This window comes from Globicephala melas, chromosome 1 (assembly GCF_963455315.2).
Source record: "Globicephala melas chromosome 1, mGloMel1.2, whole genome shotgun sequence".
Lineage (NCBI taxonomy): Eukaryota > Metazoa > Chordata > Mammalia > Artiodactyla > Delphinidae > Globicephala > Globicephala melas.
The window spans coordinates 161,470,952-161,484,971 of NC_083314.1; the positions used below are offsets into that span (position 1 = coordinate 161,470,952).

The following is a 14,020-nucleotide window of genomic DNA, read 5'->3' on the forward strand; positions in this document are numbered from 1 at the left end:
TTGATGTTCAGTGAGAGATGCCTGTAGTTTAAAAAAGTCATACACTCGGGCTTCCGTGGTGGCGCAGTGGTTGAGAGTCCACCTGCCGATGCAGGGGACACGGGTTCGTGCCCCGGTCCGGGAGGATCCCACGTACCGTGGAGCCGCTGGGCCAGTGAGCCATGGCCGCTGAGCCTGCGCGTCCGGAGTCTGTGCTCCGCAATGGGAGAGGCCACAACAGTGAGAGGCCCGCGTACCGCAAAAAAAAAAAAAAGTCATACACTCTAATCATTCCTAGTTTTATAAAAAGAAAAAACTTCATAAAAGATGCATATATAGAAGGATGTTCATCACAGTTTCATTTTAAATTGCAAAACTTTGGAAATCTAAATGGTTAACAATAGAGTATCTGTTAAATAAATTTTAGTAGATTATATGATTAAATCCTATGAAGTCATTTCAATCATACTTTTGAAGGAATGTGATGACATGGGAAAATTCTTGCAATATAATAGTAAGTGCACAAGGACCAACACAAAGTATGTCACATGGTGGAAATTTTGTAAAAGAAAAATCTATGTGCAGAAAATATACACCCTAAGAATTTACAGTAAAGGGTTAACAGTGGTTATCTCTGAGAAGGCAATGGATGAGTTTAATTTTCCTCTTACTCTTCTCATAGAAAATCTCAGGTTTTCTTTAATGATAATGTGTTACATTTGTAAATTTTTTAAAAAATGCTACTTCAAAAAACATAGCAAGGGTTGAAGTGACTTGGGAAATAATAACAGCAACAGCAGCGGAAACAGCAGCTAACACATCCAGCACTCAACCACGTACCAGATAATGAAAGAAAGCCAAGTTATGAGCCCACCCTGAACTTTGCCTCGGTAACACCCTCCCCACACAGGCCAGTCTCTTCCCAGACGGATGGCTTCTGATTTAGAAAATCCACTGAAGCCAGAGTGTTTAGCCAAAGGTCAGAAGAGAAACAAGCTGTCTTTGCTGGTCCCCCATGTAAGCCACACACAGCATTTAGATGCTGAGTAGTGGAAAGAATATGGGATTTGAGAGCAGCCAGACCTGGATTCAAATCCTGTCTGTGCCACTTACTTCCTGTGTGAACTTAGAGAGGTAACTGAAGCTTTCTGAATCTTAGCTTCCTCATAAGTAGAGTGGGAACATCTCTCAGAGGGATCAGCTATTGTGAGAATTCAAGGTGACAGCGTGTGAAAATGCTTGGCGTATAGTAGGTGTTCAGTAAATGCTTCTCTCCCCTCCCTTCAGCGCTAGGCACCGTCACTGCCTTCTTAGATCCTCTCCTTTATTGTTACTCTTGATATATGGTTCCTGGTTTTTGCATCAAAAGCAAAAAAAAAAACAGATGGCAGCAGATAAGCAAAATAGTGCTTTGCTAATCTTGCCCTGTGTACAGATAAGTACTCGTTAATATCTGCTGTGTGGATAGATGAGTGAGAACATGAAGCACTGAACAAATGAATGACCACGTGCCCCAAGAATGATGCTCTTACACCGACTTGTCTGCTTTTGTCTTTTCAGCTTATCCGCTCACCAAATGCCCTCCTCCCACCATCCTCCCCAATGCTGAAGTCGTCACAGAGAATGAAGAATTCAACATAGGTTAGACCTCCCAAACCAGCAAGGATGGGGCTGGCGAGGAGGGGCCGGGGAGGGGTGGGGCCTGGCCCGTGGGGCTTATCTCTGCCTCCTGTCCTTGGAGAGAAACAATAGGCTCAGTGCAAGACGGTTGATATTCTGTCAACTGAGTTTCACCCAAAATACAATCACTTTTGTTTTTAGCCATACATAGCCAGAGGAGCTAGGAAAGCAGTTTTCTTCCATGATTCAGGTCAGGATGTGTTGAGAAATAAGTCCATGCAAGACACTGTAAAAAGTTCCTAGAATGTGCAACGCTGTTAGGCTCAGCAAGGCTGAGCTGTGAGAGGGGAGCCATAGTCATCTGGGTCATTTGACTGGAGTTGAGCTAGTAATTTAGTCTGAACAGAGCACAACCCGCCACTGATCGTCTTGCCTGGAAGTAGGTTCAAGCTACTAAGGGGTGCCAGTCAGCCCTGCCCAGACTTCTCCAGGGAATCCCCACACTGGTCTCTCCTTGACAGGTGACATCGTACGCTACAGGTGCCTCCCTGGCTTTACCTTAGTTGGGAATGAAATCCTGACCTGCAAACTTGGAACTTACCTGCAGTTTGAAGGGCCGCCCCCAATATGTGAAGGTAATCACACCGAGCCATGCCTTGGAGTTCCTCCAAAACATCTCCCCTGTTTTCCTTCTCTCTATATATTCCCAGTCCCTGCCCATGAAGCAAGAAGTCACTTGGTAAATGTTTGAATGAGTGAGTGAACAAGTGCTCTAGATGGGTTCTCTGCTCTGCTCCTAGGTCCGGGGCTGTGATTTGACTGTAGTGGCCACATTTATTTCTGTCTCCCTTTTTTCTAACTGACATTCCCTGGAAATGGCAGGAGGTTGTGGGACCTTGGTGGGAGTTGGGACTCACACACCAACCTTGCCTTACTGGCGTGCAGGTGCGTCCAAAACCCTATGTGCTGAACTAGGCAACCGAGAAACCACAGTTGTCGTCGATCCAGTGTGATGCCTTGATGAAAATGAATGTGCTTCACCAAGTTATCCCAACTAAGACCAGAAACAATTCTTTCCACTCACAAGGCATCTGACCTGGGGCAAGATACCTAACTGTGCTATGCCTCAGTTTTCTCATCTGTAAAATAAGGATAATGATATTACTTATGCCATGGGCTTGTTATGAGGAATTAAATGGGTCAGTAATGTAAAGCACTTTGGAAGACTATGCCTGGCACATAGTAACTGTTCAATGTGGGCTATTATTATTGTTATTAGTTTTACTACTGCTTCTAGTGCTGTTGCTACCAACAGATATTTAGTAGCCTATGGAGAAACAGGTCAGCTTCTCCTCCATCTCTAGGAAATCAAGAGTAGGGAGAATCTGCATTATGGATTATTGATGAGGAAGAGAGGGGCTACAAGCCCCAGAATTAGGCTGCTGATACACTGAGAAATACAGTATTTATTTCAGTTGAGCTGACCCACCCACATACCAAATGACCAGTCCCCAATAAAAGTGAACTTTCACCTTCCTCTGCTCCAGAATCTCCTTAATAGGCTCCAGCCCAAGTTTCTCATCATCTCTGGCTCCGTTTCTGTGTCTACGTGGCTCCAGTCTTCCTGGCTTCACTCCCCATTCTCAGCCTTGTGCTTTCCTCTGGGACTTGGTGTCATACTTGGGCTTCCCAAGGTGTGACCCTTCATAGTCTTTTCTATAATAGCTTGATCGGGATATAATTCATATACCATGCAACTCATCCGCTTGAAGTGTATACTTCAGTGGTTTTTAGTATATTCAGAGTTTTGCAGCCATTATCACAATCAATTTTAAAACATTTTAATCACCCCCAAAAGAAATCCTGTAACCTTTAGCAGTCAGTTCCCATTTCTTTCCAGCCCCCTCAATTCTAGGCAACCACCAAACTACCTTCTGTCTCTATGAATTTGCCTATCCTGGGTATTTCATATAAATAGAATCCTATGATGTGTGGTTTTTTGTGACTTCTTTCACATAGCACAATGTTTTATAGGTTCATTCATGTTGTAGCATGTATCAGCACTTCATTCCTTTTTGTTGAAAATAATATTCCATTGTACCTATAGCACATTTTGTTTATCCACTTATCATTGATGGACACTTGAGTTGTTTCTACTTCTAGCTATTATGAACAATGCTGCTATGAGCATTCATGCACAAGTTATTGGATGAAACATATGTTTTCATTTCTTTTAGGTATGTATCTAAGAGTGGAATTGCTGGGTCATATGGTAACTCTATATTTAAACTTTTGAGGAACTGCCAGAGTATTCTCCACAGCAGCTGAACCATTTTCTATTCCCACCAGCAGTGTATGAGGGTTTCAATCTTTCCACATCCTCTCTGTTATTATTAACTGTCTTTTTAATTATAGCCATCCTAGTGTGTATAATGGGTATCTCATTGTTGTTTTGATTTGTATCTTCCTGATGGCTAAGATGTTGAGCATTTTTTCATGTGCTTATTGTTGATTTGCATGAAGAAATGTCTATTTGGATCCTTTGCCCATCTTTAAGTTATTTATCTGTTTAATTATTGAGTTGTAGGAGTTTTTTTATATATATTCTAGATACAAGTCCTTTATCAGATGTGTGATTTTCAAAAATTTTTCGCATTTTATGGGTTGTCTTTTCACTTTCTTGATGGTGTTCTCAGAAGCACAAAAGTTTTTAATTTTGATGATGTCCAATTTATATATATATTTTTGGTGCTTGTGCTTTTGGTGTCATAGCTGAGAAACTATTGCCTAATCCAAGGTCAGGAAGATTTACATCTATGTTTTCCTCTAAGAGTTTATAATTTTAGCTCTTACATTTAGGACTGTATCTATTTTGAGTTAATTTTTATATATAGTGTGAGGTAGGGGTCCAACTTCATTATTTTGCATATGGATATCCAGTGGTCCTGGCATCACTTACTGGAAAGATTGTCACTTACTGGAAAGACCCATTGAATTGTTTTGGTACCCTGTTGAAATCTATTGACTATAAATTTGGGGTTTTATTTCTTGATCCTCAATTCTATTTTCTTCATCTATAAGTCTATCCTTAGCCAGTACCACACTATCTTGATTACTGTAGCTTGGTCATATGTTTTGAAATCAGGAAGTGTGAGTCCTCCAGCTTTGTTCTTCTTTTTCAAGATTATTTTGGATATGCTGGATCTGCTGAATTTCCATATGAATTTTAGGATCAACTTATCAATATCTACAAAGAAACCAGCTGGCATTTTTGTAGAGATTGAGTTGAATCCATAGACCAGTCTGTGTCTCACTGCCATCTTAACAACATTAGGTCTTCCAATCCATGAATATAGGAAGTTTTTCCATTCATAACCTCTTCAGTGTACAACTTTCTTTTACATTTTGGCTTTTTCTTCTCTTTTCTGCTTCAGCTAATGCCTTGTCCAATGATGTCCTAGTCTCCTATGACAAAGATCAGACATTTTTCTATCAGCTCAGAAGCTTGCTACAGCAACGTAGAAAATTTGGTGAAATTCAAACCTAAAAACATCACAGTGCAATTATAGAACATCAAGGATAAAGATAAAATGTTAAAACCATCATGGAGAAAAGATAAATCAGACTTATAGCATTATTGCATCAACAATAATACCTATCAAAAGATAAAATGCAGCAGGAAAAATAATTGTAAACTGAACTTCTAAACCCAGCCAAATTATCAATTAAGAGTGAGAATGAATTAATGAAATCTTCAGACACACAAGGACTAAGTTACTATCTTACTAAAAGCATAATTAAAGGATACACTTCAGTGCATTAGTCAGGATAGGATAGGCATATGCTGCAATAACAAGCAATCCCCACATCTCAGTGGCTTAACATAACAAAAGTTTATATCTTCTTCAGGCAAAACTTTCTGTAGTCCAGGTAACTCTATAGAGCTGATAGCTCAGTGATCCAGGCTGCTTCAATCTTGTGCTGCCATCTGAAAACTAGGCCCCTGCCTCCATCCTCCATTGCAGCAGAGGAAGAAAGAGAATGGACATTCACATAAGGGCTTTTCACTTCCTCAGCCCCAAAGTGACACACATTATTCTACTCACATCTAACTGGCCAGAAATAGGCACATGGATGGAAAGTGAAGTTTTTTATATGCTCAGGAAATAAAAGAAAGTCTGGTACTGGTAAACACCAGAAATATCTACCACATTCAGCAAGAAAAAGATGAATACAGGTAGAATGATTCAGATACAAAAATTAACAATAAGCTAAGAAATCAGTAAAATATGGTAGTAAATCTAAAATATATTGACTAGAAAATAAAATATCTGAAGACAATTTGAGAAATAAATGACATTGGAGAACCTATTTTAAAGAAAGAAAAAGAGCTGAGGACCCTTTGAGGAAAGCCATAGATATTGATTAACCATGTACATTATTAAAAATATATACCTTTAAATACAATGTTTAAATTTCTGCATAGTTTTCTTAAATTATGTATGTCCATAGTATGTGTAAGTTCTAAATTCATAACCAAAAATAAAGAGAATAAAGTAAATTTGGTTAATCAAATGGGAAACATTGAAGGAGAAAAATATATTTTAAGTCATGGTAAACAGAAAATACAAAATGAGGTAGCAAAACTAAGTGCAAGGGCTTCCCTGGTGGCACAATGGTTAAGAATCTGCCCACCAATGACGAGGACACGGGTTTGAGCCCTAGGTCCAGGAAGATCCCACATGCCGCAGAGCAACTAAACTCGTGCACCACAACTACTGAGCCTGCGCTCTAGAGCCTACGAGCCACAACTACTAAAGCCACACGCCACAACTACTGAAGCCCGTGTGCCTAAAGCCCATGCTCCACAACAAGAGGAGCCACCGCAATGAGAAGCCCGCGCACTGCAACAAAGAGTAGCCCCTGCTCACCACAACTAGAGAAAGCCCATGAACAGCAATGATGACAATGTTTAATAAATTTATTTATTTAAACAAAAAACCATGTGCAAATATATGTGCAACCGTGATAAATATAATTGAATCCAACTGCTAATTAAAGGTCAGAGATTTTCAGATTGGTTAAATTTTAAAAGTCTAATTATAAGCTTTCCATGAACTTAGAATTGAATATATTCATTTGCCTCTCTAAGGTCATAGCTAGAAAGGTGTCACTCATCCCTGGTATGAAGCAAAATGTTAAAAAAAAATAGATAGCAAGAACTAACCTCTAAAATCTGGTGTAGCAAAGCTAATAACAGACTAAATAGAATTTAAGGCAGAAAGCATTAAAAGACATAAAGAGGGATATTTCATGCTGGTAAACATAATCTACCAAGAATATATAATAGTCATAAACTTCTGTGCACCTAAGAATAGTATTGAAATGTATAAAGGGAAAATTCATAGAATTACAGGGAGACAGGGACAAATTCACAATTACAGTGGTAGACTTCAACACATCTCTTTCAATGACAGACCAAGAATAAGTAGTTAACATAAAATATTTGCAAAATATAGTTATATTACTGAACTTTTGTTGCAAAAACACCATGCCAAAATTTAGAGGCTTTAAACAGTAATTATTTATTTTCTACAAAAGTTGTACTTTAAATATAAGTACCAGATAGATTGCAAGGGAAAGAAGAGAAAAAGATATGCCATACAAATGGTAAACATAAGAAACATAAAGAAATTTCAAATAATACTGCAATCAAGGAGTATTACCAAAAATAGAGATATTTAGAAATGACAAATAAGCTAACTACATTAAAAAAGATATACAAGTGTATATGCAGATGATAAAAGAGATTCAAAACACATGAAGGAAAAATCAACAGAACTGAATGTAAAAAGTAAAGACAAACTACAGAATAAGAGAAGATATTCAGAGTATGTATATTTTTTAAAAGGCCCTGTACCTAGACTATGTAAAGAACTTTTACAACTCAGTAATAAAATAATCCAATGAAAATATGTACAAGAGACTTGAACACTTTGTAAAATAAGGTATGAATGGCCAATAAGTATATGAAAACATGCTCAACATCATTAGTCATAAGGCAAATGCAAATTAAACCATAATGAAATATTACTATGCACCCCCTAGAATAGCTTAAATTTAAGACTAACCATACAAAGTGTTAAAAAGGATGTGGAACAAATAGAATTTTCATATATTGCTGGTTGGGATGTAAAAATCATACAATCACTTTGGAAAACCGATTGGAAGTTTCTTTTAAAGATAAATTCCCCTACACTATCACCTGACAATTCTACTCCTAGTTATTTATCAAAGAGAAACGAAAACCCATATGCATAAAAAGACTGTTATATGAATTTTGTAATAATCCCAAACTGGAAACAACCCAAATGTTCATCACTAGGAGAATAAATAAGCAAATTGTCCTATGATTGCTACAGAATAATAAAAACAAAGGAAATAGTGATACATTAAACAACATGAGTTGACTCTTACAAAAATTATGTTTAGCAAAAGAAACCAGACACAAAAATAATGCATATATGATTCCAACTACATGAAGCTCTGGTACGCAAAACTAATGCTTATAGAAATAGCATCATTGCTTTCCTGGAGCATTGGGGCAGGTCATACTGATTGCAAAGGGGCATAAGAGAATTTTCTGGGGCAACAGAAATAATCTATATCCTGACTGTGGTAGTGGTCACACAGATATATACATTAGCCAAAACTCATTAAATTGTGTACCTAAAATATGTGCATTTTATTGTACATAAATTATATCTCTAAGTTTTTGAATTTTAAAAAGAAATTCATGAGTTATAAGGAGAAAAACAGGCTTACTGGTAAAGTAAAAAGAAGTACCTGAAATAAAGAGTAGCAAAATAATCAAACCATTAGGTAAGTTAAACAAAGGGAAAAAGCAGGAGCTTACAAAAATAAAAAAGGAAGAGTGGAATATAACGGTTGAACCAAGGAAATTTTTAAATTATGAGACTATTTTGAACGTATCTATGCTAAAAAATTAATGATATGAATGAATTTCTAGGAAGCTATAATTTAATAAAATTGACCCCAGTAGAGAGAGAAAGTTTATACTTTTTCAATATTCTCTTTAAAAAGGTGGGGAGAATGGTTTCAGAGGAAGCCCCACCAAAAACATCAAGACTAGATGGTGTCACGGAAGAATACTACTAAATCTTCAAAGGCCAGATATCTCAAGCATAGGAAAAACAAAAAACAAAAAAACTTGTAAACACTAATGCCTAAATCTGATAACGTTGCACACAAAAAGGCAAACCTATGGACCCATCTCATTTGAGAGAGCATGCCCTGTTTCCCCCTCATGGAGGCAGATTCAAGTAGAAGGTAAAAAGCTTGAAAGAGACCTGCTACTGGAAGGAGCAGACCATAAGGCCTGGGGAACTTAATTATCACCACACCTCAGTGACCTGTGCTGGCTGTCAGGTTAGTGAAATCTGGAACATTTCAAAAGCCAGGCTGGTTTCCTCCTTAGGAGCCATTCTTATATAATTCCAATGTTGCTTCTCCATTTCTTCTAAGTCCCACACTGACCATCTTCCTTAGGGTGATATGTTTATCTTTAGATATCTTTTCCTTTAATCAAATTATAATTGACTTACAATATTACATTAGTTTCAGGTACACAGCATAGTGGTTTGATCTTTTTATAGATTATGCACCATACAGTTATTATAATATTGTTGACTATATTCCCCATGCTGTATATCACATCCCTGGGCCTTCTCTATTTCCTAACTGGCAGTCTGTACCTCTTAATCACCTTCAGCTGTTTTCCCAACTCCCCATCCCTCTGTTCTCTGGCAACCACCACTTTGTTCTCTGTATTTGTTAAGTCTGTTTCTGTTTTGTTATATTTGTTAGTTTTTTTGCTTTTCAGATTTCATATGTAAGTGAAATCATACAGTATTTTTCTTTAACTGTCTGATTTATTTCACTTAGCATAATACCATCCAGGTCCATCCATGTTGTTGCAATTGGCAAGATTTCATTCTTTTTTATGGCTGAGTAATATTCCATTGTGTGTATATACCACTTCTTCTTTATCCATTCACCTATCGATGGACACTAAGGTTGCTTCTATATCTTGGTTATTGTAAGTAATGCTGCAATGAACATTGGGATGCATATGTCTTTTCGAATTAGTGTTTTCATTTTCTTCAGCTAAATACCCAGAAGTGGAATTGCTGGATCATATGGTAGTTTTATTTTTAATTTTTTGAGGGAACTCCATGCTGTTTTCCATAGTGGCTGCACCAATTTACATTCTCACCAACAGTGCACAAGGGTTCCCTTTTCTTCACATCCTCACCAACACTTGTTATTTCTTGTCTTTTTGATGATTGCCATCCTGACAAGTGTGAGGTGATATCTCACTGTGGTTTTGGTTTGCATTTCTCTAATAATTAGTGTTGAGCATCTTTTCATGTGCCTATTGGCCATCTGTATGTCTTCTTTGGAAAAATGTCTGTTCAGGTCCTCTGCCCATTTTTAATCAGATTTTTTGTTTTTTCTGATATTAAGTTGTATGAGTACTTTACATACTTTGGATATTAACCCCTTATCAGGTATATCACTTGTAAATATCTTCACCCATTCAGTACGTTGCCCTTTCATTTTTTTTAAATATCTTTATTGGATTATAATTGCTTTACAATGTTGTGTTAGTTTCTGGTGTACAACAAACTGAATCAGCTGTATGTATACATGTATCCCCATATTCCATCCCTCTTGCATCTCCCTCCCACACTCCGTATCCCACCCCTCTAAGTGGTCACAAAGCAACAAGCTGATCTCCCTGTGCAATGCAGCTAATTCCCACTAGCTATCTATTTTAGATTTGGTAATGTACATATGTCAATGCTACTCTCTCAGTTCATCCCAGCTTACCATCCCCCTTCCACTTGTCCACAAGTCCATTCTCTATGTCTGCATCTTTATTCCTGTCCTACTGCTAGGTTTGTCAGAACCATTTTTTTTTTTAGATTCCATATATATGTGTTAGCATACAGTATTTGTTTTCTCTTTCTGACTTACTTCACTCTGTATGACAGACTCTAGGTCCATCCACCTCACTACAAATAACTCAATTTCATTTATTTTTATGGCTGAGTAATATTACATTGTATATAAGTGCCACATCTTCTTTATCCATTTATCTGTCGATGGACACTTAGGTAGCTTCCATGTTCCGGCTGTTTTAAAGAGTGCTGCAATGAACATTGGGGTACATGACTCTTTTTGAATTTTGGTTTTCTCAGGGTATATGCCCAATAGTGGGATTGCTGGGTCATATGGTACTTCTATTTTTAGTTTCTTAAGGAACCTCCATACTGTTCTCCATAGTGGCTGTATCAATTTACACTCCCACGAACAGTGCAAGAGGGTTCCCGTCTCTCCACACCCTCTCCAGCATTTATTGTTTGTAGATTTTTTGATGATGGCCATTCTGACCGGTGTGAGATGATACCGCACTGTAGTTTTGATTTGCGTTTCTCTGATGATTAGTGATGTTGAGCATCCTTTCACGTGTTTGTTTGCAATCTGTATATCATCTTTGAAGAAATGTCTGTTTCGGGCTTCTGCCCATTTTTGGACTGGGTTGTTTCTTTTTTTGATATTGAGCTACATGAGCTGCTTGTATATTTTGGAGATTAATCCTTTGTCATTGCTTCGTCTGCAAATATTTTCTCCCATTCTGAGGGTTGTCTTTTCGTCTTCTTTATGGGTTCCTTTGCTGTGCAAAAGCTTTTAAGTTTCATTAGGTCCCATTTGTTTATTTTTGTTTTTATTTCCATTTCTCTAGGAGGTAGGTCAAAAAGGATCTTGCTGTGATTTATGTCATAGAGTATTCTGCCTCTGTTTTCCTCTTAAGAGTTTGATAGTGTCTGGACTTACATTTAGGTCTTTAATCCATTTGGAGTTTATTTTTGTGTATGGTGTTAGGGAGTGTTCTAATTTCATTCTTTTACAAGTAGCTGTCCAGTTTTCCCAGAACCACTTATTGAAGAGGCTGTCTTTTCTCCATTGTATATTCTTGCCTCCTTTATCAAACATAAGGTGACCATATGTGCGTGGGTTTATCTCTGGGCTCTCTATCCTTTTCCATTGATCTATATTTCTGTTTTTGTGCCAGTACCATACTGTCTTGATTACTGTAGCTTTGTAGTATAGTCTGAAGTCAGGGAGCCTGATCCCCCAGCTCTGTTTTTCTTTCTCAAGATTGCTTTGGCTATTTGGGGTCTTTTGTGATTCCATACAAATTGTGAAATTTTTTGTTCTAGTTCTGTGAAAAATGCCAGTGGTAGCTTGACAGGGATTGCATTGAATCTGTAGATTGCTTTGGGTAGTATAGTCATTTTCACAATGTTGATTTTTCCAATCCAAGAACATGGTATATCTCTCCATCTGTTTGTATCATCTTTAATTTCTTTCATCAGTGTCTTATCGTTTTCTGCCTACAGGTCTTTTATCTCCTTAGGTAGGTTTATTCCTAGGTATCTTATTCTTTTTGTTGCAGTGGCAAATGGGAGTTTTTCTTTAATTTCTCTTTCAGATTTTTCATCGTTAGTGTTTAGGAATGCAAAAGATTTCTGTGCATTAATTTTGTATCCTGCTACTTTACCAAATTCATTGATTAGCTCCTGTAGTTTTCTGGTAGCATCTTAAGGATTCTCTATGTATAGTATTATGTCATCTGCAAAATCTGTCAGTTTTATGTCTTCTTTTCTGATTTGGATTCCTTTTATTTCTTTTACCTTGCTGACTGCTGTGGCTAAAAAACTTCCAAAACTATATTGAATAATAGCTGTGACAGTGGGCAACATTGTCTTTTTCCTGATCTTAGAAAAAATGGTTTCAGTTTTTCACCATTGAGAACAATGTTGGCTCTGGGTTTGTCATATATGGCCTTTATTATGTTGAGGTAGGTTCTCTCTATGCCCGCTTTCTGGAGAGTTTTTATCATAAATGCGTGTTGAATTTTGTCAAAAGCTTTTTCTGCATCTATTGAGATGATCATTTGGTTTTTAACCTTCAATTTGTTAATATGGTGTATCACATTGATTGATTTGCATATATTGAAGAATGCTTGCGTTCCTGGGGTAAACCCCACTTGATCATGTTGTACGATCCTTTTAATGTGCTGTTGGATTCTGTTTGCTAGTATTTTGTTGAGGATTTTTACATCTATGTTCATCAGTGATATTGGCCTGTAGTTTTCTTTTTTTGTGACATCTTTGTCTGGTTTTGGAATTAGGGTGATGGTGGCCTCGTAGAATGAGTTTGGGAGTGTTCCTCCCTCTGCTATATTTTGGAAGACTTTGAGAAGATAGGTGTTAGCTCTTCTCTAAATGTTTGATAGGATTCGCCTGTGAACCCATCTGGTTCTGGGGTTTTTTTCCATTGGAAGACTTTTAATCACAGTCTCAATTTCAGTGCTTGAGACTGGTCTGTTCATATTTTCTATTTCTTCCTGGTTCAGTCTCGGACGGTTGTGCTTTTCTAAGGATTTGTCCATTTCTTCCAGGTTGTCCATTTTATTGGCATAGAGTTGCTTGTAGTAATCTCTCATGATCCTTTGTATTTCTGCAGTGTCAGTTGTTACTTCTCCTTTTGCATTTCGAGTTTTGTTGATTTGAGTCTTCTCCCTTTTTTTCATGATGAGTCTGGCTAATGGTTTATCAATTTTGTTTATCTTCTCAAAGAGCCAGCTTTTAGTTTTATTGATCTTTGCTATCATTTCCTTCATTTCTTTTTCATTTATTTCTGATCTGATTTTTATGATTTCTTTCCTTCTGCTAACTTTGGGGGATTTCTGTTCTTCTTTCTCTAATTGCTTTAGGTGTAAGGTTAGGTTGTTTATTTGAGATGTTTCTTGTTTCTTGTGGTAAGATTCTATTGCTGAAAACTTCCCTCTTAGAACTGCTTTTGCTGCATCCCATAGGTTTTGGATCGTCGTGTTTTCATTGTCATTTGTTTCTAGGTATTTTTTGATTTCCTCTTTGATTTCTTCAGTGATCTCTTGGTTGTTTAGTAGCATATTGCTTAGTCTCCATGTGTTTGTACTCAGTTTTTTCCTGTAATTGATATCTAATCACATAGATTTGTGGTTGGAAAAGATACTTGATACAATTTCAATTTTCTTAAAGTTGCCAAGCCTTGATTTGTGACTCAAGATATGATCTATCCTGGAGAATATTCCATGAGCACTTGAGAAGAAAGTGTATTCTGTTACTTCTGGATGGAATGTCCTGTAAATATCAATTAAGTCCATCTTGTTTAACAGATCATTTAAAGCTGGTGTTTACTTATTTATTTTCAATTTGGATGATCTGTCCATTGGTGAAAGTGGGGTGTTAAAGTCCCCTACTATTATTGTGTTACTGTCGATTTCCCC

At 37.3% G+C, this 14,020-nt stretch overlaps 1 protein-coding gene across 6 annotated transcripts in view; it reads left to right on the plus strand.

Moving 5' to 3' along the window:
• CSMD2 (CUB and Sushi multiple domains 2) overlaps positions 1-14,020 on the plus strand; it is a 671,005-nt gene that overhangs the window by 572,562 nt on the left and 84,423 nt on the right. For all 6 annotated transcript variants that reach the window (XM_060308114.1, XM_030870139.2, XM_060308126.1 and 3 more), the window contains 2 exons: positions 1,540-1,620; positions 2,121-2,234. In XM_060308114.1, the coding sequence (XP_060164097.1) occupies positions 1,540-1,620; positions 2,121-2,234 (195 nt within the window). The remainder of the gene's footprint in view (positions 1-1,539; positions 1,621-2,120; positions 2,235-14,020) is intronic.